Here is a 19,716-nt window from a genome sequence, read left to right as displayed (position 1 = left end):
TAATCAAACACACCTGAGCATGCTAATCAATGTCTTCAGGATCATTAGAAGATCACAGGTGGGTGAGTTTGATCAAAGATGGAGCTAAACTCTGCAGGAAAGTGGATCTCACGAGCCATATTTGAGGTGTAACAGATATGAGCCTGTTAATAAGAATTTTGTGGGCAGTTTTCTTCCTTACCACTAGGGTGTTAAGGGTGTTAAGCTAGGGTGTTTTAGGCTTCCTTAAGTAAAACCATGTGGTAGAAGGAGTTAGCAATAGCAAACAGCAGTAGCCAGCATGGCTCATCTGCTGAACACATTGTGCTGTGTCCTGGTTGGGAAATGTGTCATTTCAAGCCCAGTCTAAAGGAGTTGGTTTTTTTTCTATTTAAAAGTGCACATTGCTAATGTTTTTTGCAGAGATGGTACATGTATGTATGACCTATGTTTGGATTAATGCTGAGTTTAAAGGGGTCATATGATGCGATTTCAATTTTTCCTGGTTAGGAAGAGTCTGGTGTTTGAGAGTGTGGTGTGTTTTCATTACAAGAGGTTGTATTATTAATTTGCTATCAGTCAACTTCAGCTTTGGACAGTGTTTGGACATTGATGCACTACAGATGAGACTTTCACTCACATCAACTTTCACATGACGAAATCCTACAGTCTTACAATGCTTTGTTTGCTTTTTTGTGTATTTACATTTTTGGCTATATGTAGCTGTATTAACCTGAATTGAATGTTTTCTATTTTGTATGTAATAAATCCATTGATTTGAAATCCCTTTGACTACTGTACATTTTTGACAATATAGACATTAGTTATGTGGTGACGGCATCCATTTCAGATGTATAATAACTGTTTTTGTTAAAGACTTAAGTTATAGTAACTGAAAAGTATTTAAAGTGAAACAGATGTATTGTTGTAGATCAGGGGTGCATCCTGTTCCTGGAGATCTACCTTCCTACAGAGTTCAGCTCCAACCCTGATCAAACACACATGTCTGTAATTATCAAGTGCTCCTTCAGATCCTAATTAGTTGGTTCAGGCGTGTTTGATTAGGACCAGGTTGGGCACCCCTGTTGTAGATTAATAGTGTGGGCTAAGTGAGGGCTGCCCGTGCAGGGCCAGCACTAAGGGGCCAACGTTTTGCCAATAAGCAAAATCTCAGAGGCGCTGCGCTGGCAGCCCGCTGGGGGCCCTTAGGCTAGCCCTAAGTGGGCCCGTAAAGGGACAGTGCAGGCTTGTTTACAGGGATGTTAAAGAACGTGACACACACGATTCCTGGAAATCCTAAATAATTCAACCAAGTGTTTCCAATTTTGTGTGCCGTATGCATCAGGCGTTCAGCCAACAGGTGTGACGTCTGAGGCTGAGACTAACCCCCTTTAGACTAACCAAACTGGTTTTGCCATGTGGCTTGAAGCCACCCTTCACTGGAGAATAAACAGGAGAGGTGACCCCCATGCGGAAATATTTTATTCTCCCTTACTCTCATCAAAGTGTGAATGATCGTTAATTCCAGTCACCAGAGAAACAATTTCTGCCATGTGGCCAAAGCCACAAAGGAGGAACAGATCTTCACATGCATTCACACTAAATGGACACAAAATTTAGTAAATCTTCTTCACAGCCATTTACAGAACCGTATATGCTTAATAGGGCCTTTCACACCGCTTTAGTTCCAGAACTAAATGGTCTACTTACGTCACGATTAGTACCAGTTGTGCTGGTTAGACCCTGCTCCGGAGTAGGAGCTAATTTGGTTCTCGAAAACGGCAGTCCGGTACTAAAATCGCTCCCAGTTCCGGCGGTGCGTGGGTAGTTCCACAATTAGTTCTGGTACTATGAAAAGGTTCCTGCGGTGCGAAAGCAAAATTGACTGAAAGTAAAAGTGCTGTTTGTGACACAGCAAGGTATACAACCTTACCTATTAAAGTATAAATGAATGCATGGGTAAAGTTCAACATTAGGCTTTATATTTTCTATATGTGTAGGTTAATCTGGAATTGGTTTGGAAAGTGAATTATACATAGGAAAAACCTTAAAGACATTGTTCTAAATGTGGACTTTAAAGGGATATTTCACCCAAAAATGAAAATAAGACTATGATTTACTCACCCTCGGGGCATCCTAGGTGTATCTGACATTCCTCTTTCAGACAAACACAATCGCAGTTATGTTTCAAATTGTCCTGGCTCTTCCAAGCTGTATAATGGCAGTGAATGGTGCCCGTTTTAGAAGCCGAAAAACGTGCATAAATCCATCATAAAACTACTCCACACGGATCCGGAGTGTTAAGAAAGGCTGGTGTAAGAAAAATATCGATTTTTTTTTTTTTGGAACAGTAAGATTTTTAATGTTTTTTTTGTTTTTGTTTTTTTTATTAACAGACAAAAGCACAATAATACAAAGGGTTAAACCACATTACGGTACAATAATCGAAACAAAACAATAATAATTCTAAAAATAAAAAGCAAAATAAAAAAACAAAAAACAAACAATGAAAATAAAATATATACAATTCTCAGCCTCTCATGAACCTCTTGACCTAGCTATTTGCCCCTCAGCCCAGTCTATCTCATACAGAATAAGTAAACCAGTTATTCCGGAAAAAGGAATGCTTATTCAAATACAAATCTTCCCTTAAATATAATCTCTTGTAAACTGGTTGGAAGATGTTCCATAACAGGCCCCCACATCTCTTCAAACCTGGCACTGTCTCCCCTAACCACTGCAGTTAGTCTCTCCATAGGCAATATTCTGAAGATCTCTCGATACCAAAGGGAAAGTGATGGGGGTCTAGAGTGAATCCACTCAATAAGGATGCATTTTCTAGCGAGTAACAGGAGCTTATCACAGAGAACAAACCGGTTAGCAGTTAAACCAATGTCTTTTGCTGGCAAGCCAAGGAAAAAAAACCCAGGGTCCTTGGTAAAGTTTATTTTTAAAATATTCCCCATCTTCCGTGCCACCCCCTCCCAAAACTTTCTGATGACTGGACAATGCCAAAAACAATGCACGAAAGTACCAATTTCCCTCTGGCATTTATTGCATAATGGAGAGCGATTACTATTCATCTTATTCAGAATTTGTGGGGTAATGTAGAGTCTTAGCAATAATTTGTATTGCATTTCGACCAGTCTATTGCACATAAATATACTTCTAATAGATTTAACTGTATCTACCCAGTCGTCATCGATATACTCAGTACTGAGGTTTTTCTCCCAAGTACGCCAAATATGATCAATAGCACTGTGATCAGCTGAATAAAAAAGAAGATAAGCTTTTGAAATAAGGTGTCGTGTGTTGGTCATTTTCAACAAAAAATCATCTACTGTATATCGCAGTATACAGGCATTTCCCCAGTAGGCTTGAGTTTACCAGAGTTAATAAAATGGCGAATCTGAAGGTATCCCCAAAAACTACCACTTTCAAGCTCAAATTTGTCCTTTAGTTGGTTAAAAGACATTAAAGTGTTATCTAAAAATAAATCACCAGCCACTCTTATACCCTTCCCATTCCATCTATGGAATAAGGATTTTTGAACACCAGGGAGAAAATCTTTATTGCCAGTCAAAGGTGTCAGACCTGACAAAAAGCCCCTTCTCCCTGCGCATTTCATAATGTCCTTCCATACTTTAACTGTGTTGAATATGATAGGGTTGTTTTTAATTTCAGGCCATAACTTAAGGCCCTTACTACTCGTAAGCAGACTTAACAACAAGTCTGGCATCACCGCCCACTCATCAACGCAGGGCTGGGATTTCAAATAAGAATGCAGCCAATTCAGAATTGTACGGGTATGGCAAGCCCAATTGTAAAACTTTAAGTTAGGTAATGCCCGTCCACCACTATCTACTGGCAGTTGTAAGATCTTCATCTTAACCCTTGGCTTTTTCCCTTGCCAGATTAATTTTGAAAAACTTCTTTCCAAATCTGAGATATTCTTTTTAGGAAACCAGAGTGGTAACATTTGCATGGGATATAATATTCGAGGAAGGATGTTCATTTTAATGAGATTAATTCTTTTATACTTTTAATAAGTGGGGCTAAGTTAAGTTTCCAAAGTTCTGATAAATCAGGTGAAAGTCGAATCCCAAGATAAGTGAGACCTGTTCTAGACCACTTAAAAGGACAACTTGACAAGGAGCTAGTAGAGATATCGCCCCCTAGGGGCATAACTTCAGATTGATCATAATTTATCTTATAACCCGATATCAAACTAAAAGAATCAATAGTCTTGAGAACTGTGGGAATAGAAGTTTCCGCATTTGTAAGAAATAGAAGTATATCGTCGGCATATAATGCGATTTTATGAACTGACTGACCAATCTCAACCCCCTGGATATCAGTGTGAGTTCTGATAGTCTCTGCAAGGGGTTCCAGAATTAAGGCAAAAAGGAGAGGGGACAGAGGTATAAGAGGTACCTTGCCTTGTACCACGCCCCAACGGAAAAGGAAGAGAGCGAAGGCCGTTGGTAATAACACAAGCAGTTGGTGCACAGTATAGAGTCCGAATCCAATTAATAAAGTCTGTACCTAAATTAAACTTGCCCAGCACTTCAAACATATACGCCCATTCCACACGGTCAAATGCCTTTTCTGCGTCTAAGCAAACGGCAAGCACTTGAGTTTTGGATATTTGTGAATACTGTATTATGTTTATCAGTCTCCTGACATTAGAATATGACAACCTTTGTTGAATAAAACCTGTCTGGTCCAGGTTTATTAAGGGAGGAGTGATTCAAGTCTTCTTGCTAACAGCTTGGATAACAGCTTACAATCCACATTCTACAATCCAACAAGTTTATAGGCCTGTAAGAACTGCATTCATCTGACGGGTTTTTTTTTTTTCTGGATCAATTAAATATATGCCATGTTTAAGGTAGCCGGTAAACACCCCTTTTTAAATGAAACAATGTACATGTCTGTTAGAGGTTCTAAAATAAATTTGCTCATTTTTTTTGTAAAACTCCGGACCAAAACCATCAGGGCCCGGAGCTTTGCCACCTTTCAGAGACTTAATTGCCTCTAACACTTCTTCCTTTGTGATGGGCTTATTCAGGTCTGCCCGCTGCTCCTCGGATAAACTAGCAAGTTTAATTTGGTTCAGAAAAGAATACGAATCAGCTAAGACACTAGTCTCTGATGAGTACAACTTCTGATAAAACTCTCTCGTAATTGTGTTAATTTGTTTAGACTCATGAGTTAAACCGACCTTGTCATCCTTAAGAGATGAAATCATGCTTGCCTCGTTCCTGCCCCTTGCCAGTCGTGCCAGCAAACGGCCTGGCTTATTACCGTATTCATATAGTCTCTGCCTAGCAAAAAGCAATGAGGTCTCCGCCTTTCTAGTTAAGATTTTATTTAAGGCTGAGCGAGCTGCATCTAGTTCTTTCCGCAAAACACGTGAGGGGGTGTTAATAAATTTATTCTCTAAATCCTTAACAAGGCGTTCTAACTCAAGTTGTTTTTCCATAAGACTTTTTTTCCCAGCTGCCGAATAAGGTATTATTGACCCCCTAATATAAGCCTTTGCTGTTTCCCAAAGAAGAGATGGATCTGTATCAGACTGCTTGTTGTTTTCCATAAAAATCATCCATTCTTTTTCAAGAAACTCCAAGAATTTAGGGTTACTGAGCAGTGAAGATTGTAATCGCCAATGGCGAGATGCCGGGTTGATATAAGGTGGAGAGATGACTGCATAAACAGATTTATGATCGGATAAAGTACATATGCCTATAGCACACTCCTTTGTTCTGTCCATAATCTATCTAGACACAAACACAAAATCTATTCTAGAGGACATCCTATGTGGGTGCGAATAAAATGTAAAGTCTCTAACTATAGGGTTTATAATTCTCCATGCATCAAGTAGGCCAAAATCTTCACAAAACTTAATCAGTTTAGCGGCCTGCCTTGAAGCTGTAGTATATTTAGGTGGGATAAGGTCTATACTGGGATCAAGCGCACAATTAAAGTCTCCACCAATGATCATGTGATTAACAGAAAATGATGAAATATTAGCAGTTAATTCAGAGAAAAAAGTAGGTTCAAATGAATTTGGAGCATACACACTTCCAATAAGGACCCTTTCACCAAAAAGCTGGCCAAGAATAAGAATGTAATGTCCTCCTGTATCTTTTATCATATCCTCAAACCTAAAATGTAACTTCTTATGAATTAAGATTGCTACTCCTCTACTGTGAGAATTAAAGGAGGAACTGAAAACTTGACCCACCCATCCTCGTCTGAGCTTCAGCTGTTCTGTTTCAGTCAGATGAGTTTCCTGTAATATAGCAATCTGAGCTTCTTCCCTTTTAAGATAAGATATTATTTTTTGTCTCTTAATTACATGGTTGATCCCTTTAAGGTTTAATGAAACAATCTTAATATCACTCATAACCTAAATACCCAAAATTATATGAATGGATCGCGGAGAGACACCTGAAATTTGGTTTCAGGACGGACATGCTAGGCACTGAGAAAGCAAAGTATAATTTCACCACTTTAGAAATGAACAAAACAAAAAAACACACATTTTCCGGGTTACCAACACTGACATTTTTCAATGTGAAAAGAAAAACAAACCTAAAATAGAAAGAACACGCTGCCAACTGGCCTTCGAACAACCTGAAAGAGTAACCGGGTTTTTCAGAACCAATGACCCTAAGAGGCGTAACGGCCACGCCCAAAAAGATGACCAGTAAAAAACTGTTAACCATCTTTAAACAACCCCCTCCCGCATCAACGACTTCGAGAAGAGAAATACAAACCAGGAACAACAACAAAAATAGTCCAGAGCATACAACACCCCGTGGGGGGGGGAAGAGAAAGTAAAAATAATAATAAATAAAAACAGACCTATATATGCATAAACAAGACTAAAACATTCGTGAATGTTGACAGTTTCTCTTCCAAAACTTTGCTGGTGCAATCCGTGACTTCGCGTGTAAGCTTAAGTGGGTAGCCACATTCGCATGTGCTGCCATCCTGTGAATCAGCGTCGGCAGGCCTGCTCCGAAGATTTCATTGGGATTTTGGACCTTTTTCAATCGGAAAAGTACCCCCGTTCTTACTAGACATGTTGTTGTTCCCAAATATACCTCCAAACAGATGTGAAATGTACTTTTTGTCTAGTTAAAAGTCAAAAAAATGTCGAATGATGCGGGAGCTAGGCCTCCGTGCACCCTCTCAGCTCCGTGACGTCATCGGACTCCCAAAATATCGATTTTTAAAAATGTATAAACTGTAATCTCCAGCTTCCGGTCGCTCAAGCAGGCGCGTTCACGACAAGACAAAAACACGTGCACCATTCACTGCCATTATACAGCTTGGAAGAGCCAGGACATTTTTAAATATAACTGCGATTGTGTTCGTCTGAAAGAGGAATGTCAGATATGCCTAGGATACCCTGAGGGTGAGAAAGTCATGGGCTAATTTTCATTTTTGGGTGAACTATCCCTTTAAGCTATGCATATAAACCTCATGCCACAGAGGAGGCCATACAGTGGCCACCACTGACAGCATCAGCCAACCAAAACGCTGGATCTGAAAGGTGCCTAATTTGCAAATCCCTCCTTCTCAGCGTGTTCCAGATTGTCTGGATCTTCTGTACAGACTTCAGATCCTACACCTTCAAGGCTCCTTCAGCTGCGTGTTCCAGACCAAGAAATATCTCAGTGCTCAGGAGTTCACCACCAGTTCACCAGTGCTTTGTGTTCAAGGTTATTTAAACAGAACCCAGCTCCTTTCTTCCCACTGCTCATTACTGCTCAGACTCAGCACATGACCAGGCAGAACGTAAATATCACTCTTTCCAAACCTTTCCCAGAGACCCTTGGCATTAGTGTGTATCGTCAGTATATGGTTATCTAATTTGCATTAGATATTGTATAGCTGATAACAAATAATCGCTCAGTTTATTTGTTGAATAATAAGGATTTGTTGAATAATATGAATAAGGTTTACCTTATTACTTGTAAAGAAACTACAGTTTATCTTTCCATAAGATAATATGTAACTGCCATAGTAACATTCAACTCAACCACTCAAACTTTATCCATTCACAGTATCCAGTTACTAGTTGTTAGTAGGGCTAGAAGAAAAGGTGCTAGAGCCAAGGTACAGTCTGCCCTCACTGCGTTATTTCAGTTAGACAGCTATACAGTGAGACTAAAGCTCACATCTTAAAATCACTAAGCAACATGTATAGGGTGGACAGTATAGTAATAATAGATCAACTATGGTAGATGTTGGATATTTAAGTTCTTGTTTAATCTGTGGCCTATTGTTTTCTGCAGTTTTTGTTTGTTTGATTTTAAACAAGTTTAGCTTTAAAGACATTTCTTAGTTAAAAGGTTCTAAACAAACTGAGCATACCCTTGTATAGTAATAAAATACTTCCTGTCAATGAGTGTGTGACTTTTTATCTTACACTTTTATTTGTAGCTAAACTCTACAGGACGTGTCTGAGAGTAAGTTCAGTCAACAAAGTAAGCAGGGCTATGAGCGCCTCTCTTCTTCAAGCTGCTGTTTTTGCCCTATTTTGAGGAACATCATTGTTCTTTCAGGTCAGTGTAGGTGGTTTATGTGTATATGTATATGAAATGTTTCATGTTTGGTCTGATTGTCGTTTAATCTTGATTGTATACAGGGGGTTTTCTGTATCAGCCATTAACCACTGCGTACTCCTTCATCAGTGTTGATCTGTGATCCCTTGTATCCTCTACCTCTACAAGAAGACTAATTGTATTCCAAGCTAGTGTGACAGACTGATGTCTTTATGTGGTTATGATCAATAATGCAGTTTTCTGATGAATGTGTGGTTTTTCTTTTATGATTTTTATTGCAAATGGGTTAAATGCTTTCAAATATAGATGGTGGAAGATCCCCCATCAGATTCTGTGACTCTAGCAAGTGTTGCAGTTTTCTACAGGGCTGCTTTACAGCTGAATTGAACTACTTTCATAGCTGATGATCTTTACACGGTCATTACTGAACTGAATCAACACTGAACTGACCTCAGCTGAACAATGACACTACTGGTTTTTTATCTGCTTTACAGCAGAATTGAACCCTATTGCATCTTTGAATCATCGTTTATCACTATAAAGCTGCTTTGAATACATCTGAATTGTATAAAGCACTATATAAATAAAAGTAAAGGTGAGATGTCACATATTTTATTTAATTTGATAGAAAAACATTATACACTTCTCAAAAAATGAAGGGAACACAATCATCACAGTCAGTTAAACCTCAGGGATATCAGTCTGTCCAGTTAGGAAGCACAAGTGATTGTGAATCAGTTTCACCTGCTTTACTGCAAATGAATGTGACAACAGGAGCACCAGCAACAGCAAGTCAAAACCCCAAACAAGGACTGGTTTTGCAGGTGGTGGCCACAGACGGTTGCTCTCTACTTATCTTTCCTGATGTGTCTGTAGTTTTGGGTTTTGTTAGGGTCCTTGTCATTACTTGAAGTGTGAAGCAGTATCTGCAACCCAAGAAGCATTTTGGTGTCATTTTAAATCTAGATTAAAGACTCATCTCTACCCCAGACGACCCCACACCTGTGAAGAGATGATGCTGACCCCTGCGAGGACCCCAGATGAATCCACATGCACAGATGCCAAAATTCCTCTATATTGTAATCATTATGATCACACTTGCAATATGAATCGTAATGAAAAATCGTACTTCCGGGTTCGTACAAGTTTCTGAGTTTTTTTTTATCTTAGCTCTTCATGATGTAGATGAGGGTGGAACTCCTTATATGGGCATTTCTCCTGGAAGAACGCACACATCGACCAGAGCAAAAGCGAGATCGCACTCATCAACGCGCTTCATCCGGCGGCAGCGCTGCACGGGACTTGCTCGGGAAGAATGTCTCCAAAGAAGTGTGTTTTTGGCTGTAAGGGAAAGTTCAGCTTACCAAAGAACCCAGCTTTACGTGAACAGTGGATGCAGTTTGTTTTTCCGGGGCAGCAACAGAGTTTTGCTAGTGTGTTTGTTGACGAACGTTTTATAAACAAGGCCCAGTTCGACGCTGGATTTGCACATCGTTTGATACTGAAAGATGGAGCAGTCCCAACTATAAAAGATCCCGGTCATGATTCAGAACTGCAGACGGTAAGTGAAACAGCATCAAATGTCTGTTTTGTTGGCATTTGGTGCCCAAGTGCTGGTCACTCTTTAGCTCCGCCCACGACACGCCTCCAGGAGCTCGGCTTTTTCCGGAGAGAATCATAAAGCTGTATCTTTCTTTTATAAATATGATAAAACGAAAGACTTTTTGGGGATATGAAGTATGCAGTACTACTCTATAGGTACTCAAGATTAACATGAGATTGGGTGAAACTGTGTATGTTATGCCCCCTTTAACAATGTTATTGAATAGAATATAGGCTATTAAAACCGTTATTGCACGACATAGGCCTATTCTTATAGGCTACACAGACAAAACAGTCGCAGATGCGTTTATGCATTTTTTTTCTATTTTACACATTAGTAGTAAATCAAGACTTCGCAAGTTCTCTTGTAAAATAAAATAATAATAATAAAAAAACATGTAATAAACTGTCTACAGAAAGCAAGTAAAGAACTCTCAACATTAGGCTACTAAAAAGGTCAGTTTAATCTCGCAAAAAAACCCGTTAATAAAAAATCTGACTACACTGCACAGTTAATCTCTTACACTGCATCTTTGTTGTTTATGATGAATTCGGTGCTTTTATTATTATTGCAGCTTAGATGTTCAAACAGCTGCAGTACTCCGACTTTGCCACAAGGAGAAGTGCGTACGGCTGCTCAGACCCTGACGTGGCGGAAAGTACTTTTCCACGTCAAAGACCGTTTTTATAAATATGAACGTTGTCGTGGATTTTAGCGTACACACACTCTAAGATCAAATCTGTGCGTACGCACGTTTTATAAATGAGGCCCACAGTCTTTACTGGTAAATTACCGTTAAGAGATCATGTGTGAACAGGACCTTTTAAAAAACCCGATAAATTCATTCTGGTAATCATATCGTTCTTATGGAGATGAGGTGATTACTCGGCTGTTTACAAAGCTCCGCTGCTTTTTTAATAGCTTTTCTATGTAAATATGACGCTAGATGGAAATCTTTGACCACTGCGCCTCGCAGCTTTTTCAATGTGTCGCGCTCGAGACCGAGGCTTCTTTTACATTCATCAGCTGCGACTGCAATTTCACTTTCAATAAAACATTTGCAGTGGGTTTGTAAAATGTTTTTGTAAATTGTTTTATGCTTGTTTTGGCCTGAGACACTTGGTGTTGGTATACATATTTTAAAAATTAATAAAAAATGTAAATAAAATAGTTTTCTGCAAATTCTTGTTCTACATCTCCCCAAGTACCACTGTGGTGATTGTCATGTCACGTTACTGTATTTTTACTTTACCTGGGGAGATATAGAACAATAATCTGGTGGAGTTTGCAGAAAACAATTCGATTTTACCTTTTTATGAATTTTTAAAATGTCTATATAGCAACGTAAAGAGCACTGGTCATGATTTTGGTAAGCAATTATTAAAAAAATGATACAGTAAAGTAACATGACAATCACCACAGTGGTACTTGGGGAGGTGAAGAACAAGAATGTGCAGAAAACAATTAAAGGGGTCATATGATGCGAGTTCAATTTGTCCTTTCTCTTTGGAGTGTTACAAGCTCTTGGTGCATAAAGAAGATCTGTAAAGTTGCAAAGACTAAAGTCTCAAATCCAAAGAGATATTCTTTATAAAAGTTAAGAGTCAGCCACACCTACCTAAAACGGCTCGTTCTAACACGCCCCCACATGTCTACGTCACGATGTGGGAAGATTTGCATAACGCCGCCCAAATGTTCACGCAAAGAAAGAAGGCGTAACTTTTATTCTCGCTGTAGTATTGTTGATGCTGCCGCCATGTCGTGAAGACGCTGTGTGCTTCGTTGTGAAAGCGAAACTACTTTGTTTGGTCTTCCAAAAGAGGACACGACTAGAAATGCGATGCAACGCAACACGTAAAAAGACAGTATAAGTCATTATAATCAGTAATTATGTCCCCACTGGATGCAACAAATGCCTCGTTTGTAATGGGTTTTAATGTTTTTGTCTCGTCGCTCCGGCTGGACACGGCATCACAGTATGGTGAGGGGCGTAACTCACGCTTGAGGTATTCGGCCAATCACAACGCACTGGATAGCTGGCCAATCAGAGCACACCTCGCTTTTCAGACTGATGCGCTTTGTAAAAATCGACTTGTTTCAGAAAGGCGGGGCATAGAGGAGAAACAATAATGTACAGTATGTGGAAAATAATGTGTTCTTTTAACCTTAAACCGCATAAACGCATTTCATTACACCAAATACACAAAATAATGCTCTTTTTAGCAACATCATATGACCCCTTTAACAAGTGTTTTTCAATGTAGGATGACTATTTTACTTTATTAATAGTAATTTTTTAAAAGGCAATAATGGTGCTTAATAAACCCTTGGTTCCACGTTTCATATAAACAGCCAGCAGGCAATGAAGAATGTATGAAACACCAAACTCAAGTCGCTTATTTATTCACTTTAAAAGCAACAAGTGGCTTGAGCTCACAATCTGTATTATGTGAACATTGCAAATGTGATGTCCATCAACAAGTACACGGCCCCACGGTTTCACATCAGGTTCTTCTATTGAACACCTGTCATGCAGAAACTGCTTGCCTTTAGTCTCACTAACACCTCTGAATCATCACTGATTTAATAAAGCAGCACGGTTCCAGTGAAGGCAGATCCTTCAGCTGTGGGCTAACAGCTCTTGCAGTATCCACTTCCCATTACGCCCTCATTAGTGAAGTCTGTTAAACTTAATGAAGATCATTTCAGAACAATGTTGAACACCAGCATGACCCACACACAGCACTGACCCTTTCTTCAACACATCAAGAGCCATGTGATCTGAAGTTTGCATTAGAGGAAATTTATCAGGAGTACAAGCGAAAAGGTTCAATTTAATTTTATTTTCATATCAATGGAAAAATATAACCTCATACAAATGTCTGATTTCGGTCCATTCTTTTTTTTTTTTTTTTTAAGTTTGGTGAATGACTCCAATTAAGTGCCGCAAGAAAAAAAAACAAAACACCAAAGCACATCAATGCAAATCAGATTGTGACATCGTTGACATGTTTATTTCGCGTCTTCTACGTGTCAACACATTAAGCTCAAGTCCATTGGTATCCGCATGGATTTGGCACTCATTTCCCTGCAAAACAAATGAAGGAGAATAAAGGAGGAAGTGGAAGTGTCTAACTCCTGCACCGCTTGAACATGGACTGCTCTGCTAGAACCTGCACCTCCAGTGGCAAGTCTTTCCAGGGCAGGCCAAAGCACCATCCATGCTAGCATACTAATAACACAACCATTTAGTTGTAATTCTATTTTTTTTTTTTTTTTAAAAGGAGGGGGAAAAAAATATAGCGCAGCAATTGACTTTGAGAAAGCAGGATGAGTGCGTCGCCAGATCACCCGAGTGCTGCCCATCCCTGACCACCTGCCGCTCTGCTGTTTACACAAGTGCATCTCACTGAATTTGCAAACAAGATATTTATCATGTTTATTTATTATTGGTTGAAATAGAAAGGGGACGTGGAGCCAGCGACCCCCTCCGTTCATTCACACACTCACACTCCAGTCACGCCATTACAAACTCCAGCAGCATCACTTCCTTCTCCTTTTTGTTTGTGTCTTCTGACAAATGTGTTGCGTAATAGGGAACATCTGCAGTCGCAACACCTTACACGTGCCCAACGATGTATTCCTTTCTTGAGCTAAACGCAGACAGGCTGGCAAACCTGTACCGGTCTAATATGATGCACTAGCTTTTCAAAGGGAGAATGTGGATGGTGTGGAATAGTTTATTAGTGGGGTCAGAGACACATGAGAAGAGGGCTTGATGAGGGGAAGGTGGTGGCCGCTGAGTTGTTCTGCTGCTGGAGTTGAACTCTGAAGGTGGTGCGATGTCTCTCTCTCACTCTTTCTCACTCATTCTCAGACACTCATCTCAGCGCACACGTCACTTCTGCTTTGACGTCTATGTGTAAAAGACAGAAGAAACCTCAGTGGGTTTGATTTCCATTATTCTTGGTAGAAGCTCCACGGCCGGTAATCTGGAAACAAACCAAGAGAAAACCATGGAGACGGTTAATGAACAGCAGTTAATTTGTCGGTTCAGATCAAGGCGAACATTCAGAACACCTCTCATTATTCGCCAATTGAATCTCTCTTCTGTCACAGCACTTATAAAACTGGCCGAGCAATAAGAGTCATGCTTTGGGGCGAGACATGCCCTCTGCGTGGTCTGGTGAGATGGAAGTGCGGTCACATACCAGGCTTGGCTCTTCAGCTTGCGGAGCTCCTTCGTGGCCCACGTGGCTAAGGTCTTGGTCTTGTTAGTCTTGGACCTCCGGCCTTCAGACAGCAGATCGTTGATCTGAGGTCGAACCTCCACCAGCTTCATCACATCTTTGCCAAAGGTTGTACACAGGTCACTTTAGGGGGAGGAAGAAAAGAAAGAAAAAGTGTCAACAATTATGTGCCAGAGCAATGAACAAGCTGTCATTTAAAAAAGCATGAAGCCACAAATGAGAAGTGCAGTGTAGTCACTCATGTCCTTCTGAACCCAATGACTCTTGTCCACGCGAGAGCAGGAAACACATGACTTCAGTGTTCATGAAGCCAGACGTTCTTACCCGATGAGGCCGACAGCATTGGCAACAACTCCATCGGATCGGTCTTCATCCTCAGCAATGTGGTGAATGAAAGACAAGATAAACTCAACACGAGGCTGTACCAGCATTACATCGGCTGCACAAGGGAAACACAGGGTTTTAACAGGAATCCATCTTCAGATCACAGTTATGAGATCGATGTGAAGCTGAACTTACGGTGCACGTTCTCCTGGTCTCCTTTCAAGCCCTGGATGATCCCGGTGTACGCTTCCAGACAGCCCTCTCGCAGCTCGTTCAGATAGTCCACCATATCATAGTCCGTCTGCAAGACAGCAGTCAGTCTGGCTTAACTTTCAGCAGTTTCAAAAGGAAGAAAGAAATAGGCTGTGGATCAATAAATAGGCTGTGGAACTTCAGTGTCACAAAAACAACACCTCTGTAGCTATCACAGTGCCGTCCACAAACTCCTAAATGCTCAAACACATCCCGGTAACCAGCTCCAGTGGATCAGCAAACGTCCTCTGAAGAGAACCCATGCACGCTCTGACATGTAGGTGGTGCGTAAGACAAAAAAACACATTCAAATCTGAACTTCTTCTGGCCAACTGCTTTACACATTCATACGAGAGGGTCCGGTTTTGACAAACGAAGCACACTGTGAAGCTCACGCAAGAACTGACATGTAAAAACATGGGAGAAAATCCAAGTATCATGTCCAATCATGTCTACTTGTATGCATCTGTAACGAACAGACGTGATGCAAGCTTTGAGCACAGCACACACAATGAATCACACATCTTGGCCTGCAGGGAACCAGGGTGGTGATATACCAGTAGCCTAGAGGTGTTCTCGGGCCCTGGAATCTGTACCCGACCCGAGGGCATTTCTTTTCTAACCCGACTGGACCTGAACGTAAACGGCATTGACGTGTGCACAGCCTGCGGTCAGTACAGAAACATCCCGGTGTCCTGCTGACTGATTTAGCCGCTTCCCCAGTACTTTAATTTATTTAACATTTCATTCATTATTACTTTATATTATTGCCTGCCTGATGGATACAAGTTATTTCTGAGTTCGGCTTTCAGTTGTGACCAGGGGACTGGAAAAATAAACATGATAGTTTGATCAAAATTAAATCGATAGCCTAATAAATCATGTTGTCTGCTCTGCAATGCTATCTCCCTCATCTCCAGTGAAGGGATTCTGCACACAAAAGAAGAGCCCTGCATGAACATGAGCGTAATGAAGCCAGAGGATTCTCCTGATCTCATATCTATCAGATGATTTCTGTGCGCGAGGTTACAAACGGATGCTCCTTTTCTATGTGTTTCTCAAAAATGCACTTAACACCAATGAGAGTTCTGTCAACACTGCACTGGCTCCCTATTGAACAGCGAATACATGTCTGTACAGGTGCAGTCAGAGAGACTTCTCCACAGACTGAACTGGCTTGATCTACTGTATGCTGCAGTTTATGACAGGTGCTTGCAGTCTGCAGGGAAGAGGGCTGTGCTGCTCACCTTGTCCACCTGTGCCTGCGAGGCCTGCTGCAGAGTGTCCAGCACAATGTCCAGGTACTTCTTGAATTCACCACCAATGGCAAGAGCAATATCCCCAAACACAGACAGGATCTGAGGTTTCACAGACCGGTGCACATTCTCGTTCTGCAAAGACATGCATTCAAAACATGATTAAAAAGAAAAGATGTGCATACAGTTACACTGCTGCATTTACAGAGGGAGAACGAGGCAAAAGCAGACTGATCACCTACAGGGCTTCAGAAAAATAAACAACCTACATAAAAATAACTGCCCTCATTCATTTTCTTTTTGCATGAAACAGTTGATTCTGTATATGATTAACCTGTGCATATATTATTTTAATATGCCACAGTATACAATACTATACACAAATGCAATTAAAAGAGCAAACGTACCTATTGTGTTGTTTTAAGTTCAATGTGTTCATTGTAAATGCACTATTCTTATTTATCTGTGTTGTATTGCCATGTTCTTTTAACCCCTGATAACAGTGCAATCTGACCCCGTTTTAACTCCTCCAACTCACCTGACTCCAGACTGAAGTATTAAAATATTTTAGGATCATTTCTAGTTTATTTTATTTTTGAAGCAATGCACAACAGTTTCAGTTTATTTAGTTTTTTGGTAAATCCGACCCTTGTCATAACTCAACCGATTAGGCTGATCGTTACAAACTAATGGCCAGGACAGCTTGTAAATAAAGCCATTTAAACAAGCAGCGCACGCACACACAGCAGACGCTGATGTCATTACTTACACCCAGGTTCTCCAGCAGCAGCTGCATGATTTCATCACAGTGAGGAAGGATGTTGGCCATCAGCGCTCGGCACAGATCACACACCAGCCCCACCGCAGCCAGACACACCTGCACACACACACAGTGTTTCTCATTCCTCAGTTCTTTCAGCTGTCGAAAGCACAACTACAACTGCTCACGCAAATTGAATACACCCTACCATAACCATAATTCACTACTGGGTAATTACACATTATATTAATTACACATGAATCAGATTATTGTAATGTAGATATACAGATTGTTTGGGTTATGCAGTTAGTCCACAGACAAGCACAAGTGTCACTAGCCTCTCAGAGGAAGCACATCTCTTCTTTTTAGATAAGTTTATGAGCTGTAGAGTCCCGCAATGTGCAGCGTGGCCACAGGAGACCGTCGGGTCGGCACACACCGCGTGAAGTAGACTCTGATTCTCTGTGATGATATAAAATCCTGAGCTGCCTGAGCTCAGAGCAGCAGGAGGAACAATCATCAACAAACACCAGCTTTAGCCCCAGCATTACCTGGTACTCCGCAAAATTCTTCAGGCCGATAATCAGGAAAGGCTTGAAGGCTTCCATGTACTTCAAGAAATCACTGCCCAAAACTGGATGGGGAAAAAAGAGGGGCAAAAGTTGATTTAATTCATTCAGTAGACATTCACTGCTGTAAAAAACAGTCCAGACATTGAAAGATGCTTGATTTTGAATGACTCCACGTGAGAGTTACTGTAATTCTGAGCGTATCTATTGTGTTGGTACAAGGAAGATATACTTGAATCCATAGTTTTAGGAAGCACTTCCTTATAACACAAGCATGTTAGGTGAGAGGGCAGCAAGCAGGTGATCTGATCATAAAACATTCCCATCTGGAGTTAATGCACCCACTTGAGATCACATCAAAACACTTTTAGCAGTCGGTTTCTCTCTCTTCTCTCTCTCTCTCGCTCTATATACACACACACACACACACACACACACAAACTTTTCTTCATTGATGATACTTTTATGATAATAGTTTACTAATATAATATAATACAATACAATATATAATGCATAATATTATAAAAATGATTTCATCATGAAGTCATAGCCATAAAACGTACATATTTTACAGGCTTCTGGAAATGGGAGAGGGTTACTTTAGGACATGAATCTGGTCTTGGATTTATACTGTAGTGCCATTGACAATGCTGGTAATAAGATGAGCTTTGGTGTGTTCAGACGAGACGCAGCTACACTGAAAAAAACTGAACTTCAGACACACTGCACGTTGATTTCAGACATGAAGTTCTGTTACGTCTTCTACATTCATATGCGCTCTCGTCCAACAGCCATAATGCAGCTTCATACCAAGTGTAAGTGGCTAGTTTTGTGGACGTGAAGCCCCTCACCTTCCACCAGCGTGCTGACGGCCATGAGAGCGTCCTCCTGAACGCCCCCCGAGCCGGCGGTGCTCTGAAACATGCGCAGCAGAGACGCCATCACCACATCTGAGATCTGCAGCGCGTCCTGATGCTGCACCTTCCTCAGCACGTTCTGGGGAGGGACACGACACAGATGAGAGAGCGCTCACACACACACTCGACTCAGGGCCAGAAGAGCTGCGAGGGGCCTGACCTGTAGGGTGGCACACAGCAGGGACTGCAGGTCGTTGAACTGGATCCTGTCTGACGTGCTCTGGATGTGAGACTGGACAAGAGACAGACGATTTCAATTACAGCCAACAACACAAGTGCCGTCCTGATGCATGACTCCATGTGTTCAAGAGCCTGAACGAATGGGCTGGGTCATCAACACGGATTTCTCCAGTTTAATCTAATCTCATTTTGATACTGATTCTTGAATTCAAAAATGGATCTTTTAAGTCTATGCCATTTTGAGCCGACACGGGAATAACTTCACTAAACGTTATTAGATATGTTGCAATAAGCTTTGTGACTTATTTTCATATGAATCAATGACTGCTTTCAAAATAGTGTATTTTAAGAACTTCAAACAACAAATGTGGCTTTGACGCTCATCTATGCAGCACCAGAACGCTGTAGCGCCTAAGCAGCTGGTGCATCGATCAGTCGCTGAACTGCGTGTCATCACACAGTGCCCTTGTGAAGCAGTGAGCGTCATCTGTTCACCTCCATCTGCAGGACCCTCTGCAGTCGCTCCATGATGACCAGCGTGGTCTTCTGCACCGCGGGGTAGCAGTCCTTGGCGCTGTTCTTCACGATCTCCATCAGAGCCTCATACGCTGCACTCCGCAGGTTATTCTGATGCCCGTCTGGCCTGACAGTGAAGAGGAGACAGTCACTGAGAGCATCAGAATCAGCTCACGTCTGCACATTCAGCTGCCTGGGTTTATGGCTGCGTGTCAAACCCGACTAAAACACAGTGGCGGCTCGTTCCTTTCTAATCTTCAGATTTTGATTATATTATCTCAATTCCAACACCAATTGGCCCAGTTTTCCACATGCTATTATAATGTATTCAGTCCTGCGCTGAGGGGAGAGTCTCAACAAAATCTACACACAAACATCAAGTACTTAGACGTGCTGCAATGGAGCTAAAAGAAAACGTACAATGTGGTGTCTGACGTGTATGACTTGACCTGCATTAGTGTTGTCAAAAGACCCGGTATTTCGGTACCAAGTCGGTACTAAAAAAATGAAAACGTTACGGTACCAGGTTTT

The 19,716-nt window shown here is 41.0% G+C and overlaps 1 protein-coding gene across 1 annotated transcript in view; it reads right to left on the bottom strand.

Moving 5' to 3' along the window:
- Positions 1–12,984: 12,984 nt before the first annotated feature.
- The window catches only part of LOC107703644 (importin subunit beta-1), a 15,534-nt gene continuing 8,802 nt past the window's right edge, over positions 12,985–19,716 (bottom strand). The window contains exons 13-22 of the mRNA XM_016506357.1: positions 19,165–19,312; positions 18,650–18,721; positions 18,424–18,568; positions 17,555–17,637; positions 17,013–17,120; positions 16,235–16,378; positions 14,931–15,036; positions 14,736–14,850; positions 14,373–14,534; positions 12,985–14,153 (exon numbers count right to left, since the gene is read on the bottom strand). Of these exons, the coding sequence (XP_016361843.1) occupies position 14,153; positions 14,373–14,534; positions 14,736–14,850; positions 14,931–15,036; positions 16,235–16,378; positions 17,013–17,120; positions 17,555–17,637; positions 18,424–18,568; positions 18,650–18,721; positions 19,165–19,312 (1,084 nt within the window). The 3' untranslated portion in view covers positions 12,985–14,152. The remainder of the gene's footprint in view (positions 14,154–14,372; positions 14,535–14,735; positions 14,851–14,930; positions 15,037–16,234; positions 16,379–17,012; positions 17,121–17,554; positions 17,638–18,423; positions 18,569–18,649; positions 18,722–19,164; positions 19,313–19,716) is intronic.

Source organism: Sinocyclocheilus anshuiensis, unplaced genomic scaffold, assembly GCF_001515605.1.
Source record: "Sinocyclocheilus anshuiensis isolate Anshui unplaced genomic scaffold, SAMN03320099.WGS_v1.1 scaffold1212, whole genome shotgun sequence".
In the NCBI taxonomy this organism is placed as follows: domain Eukaryota; kingdom Metazoa; phylum Chordata; class Actinopteri; order Cypriniformes; family Cyprinidae; genus Sinocyclocheilus; species Sinocyclocheilus anshuiensis.
The sequence above is the reverse complement of the archived record's forward strand: the minus strand, read 5'-3'. Positions and strand labels throughout refer to the sequence as shown.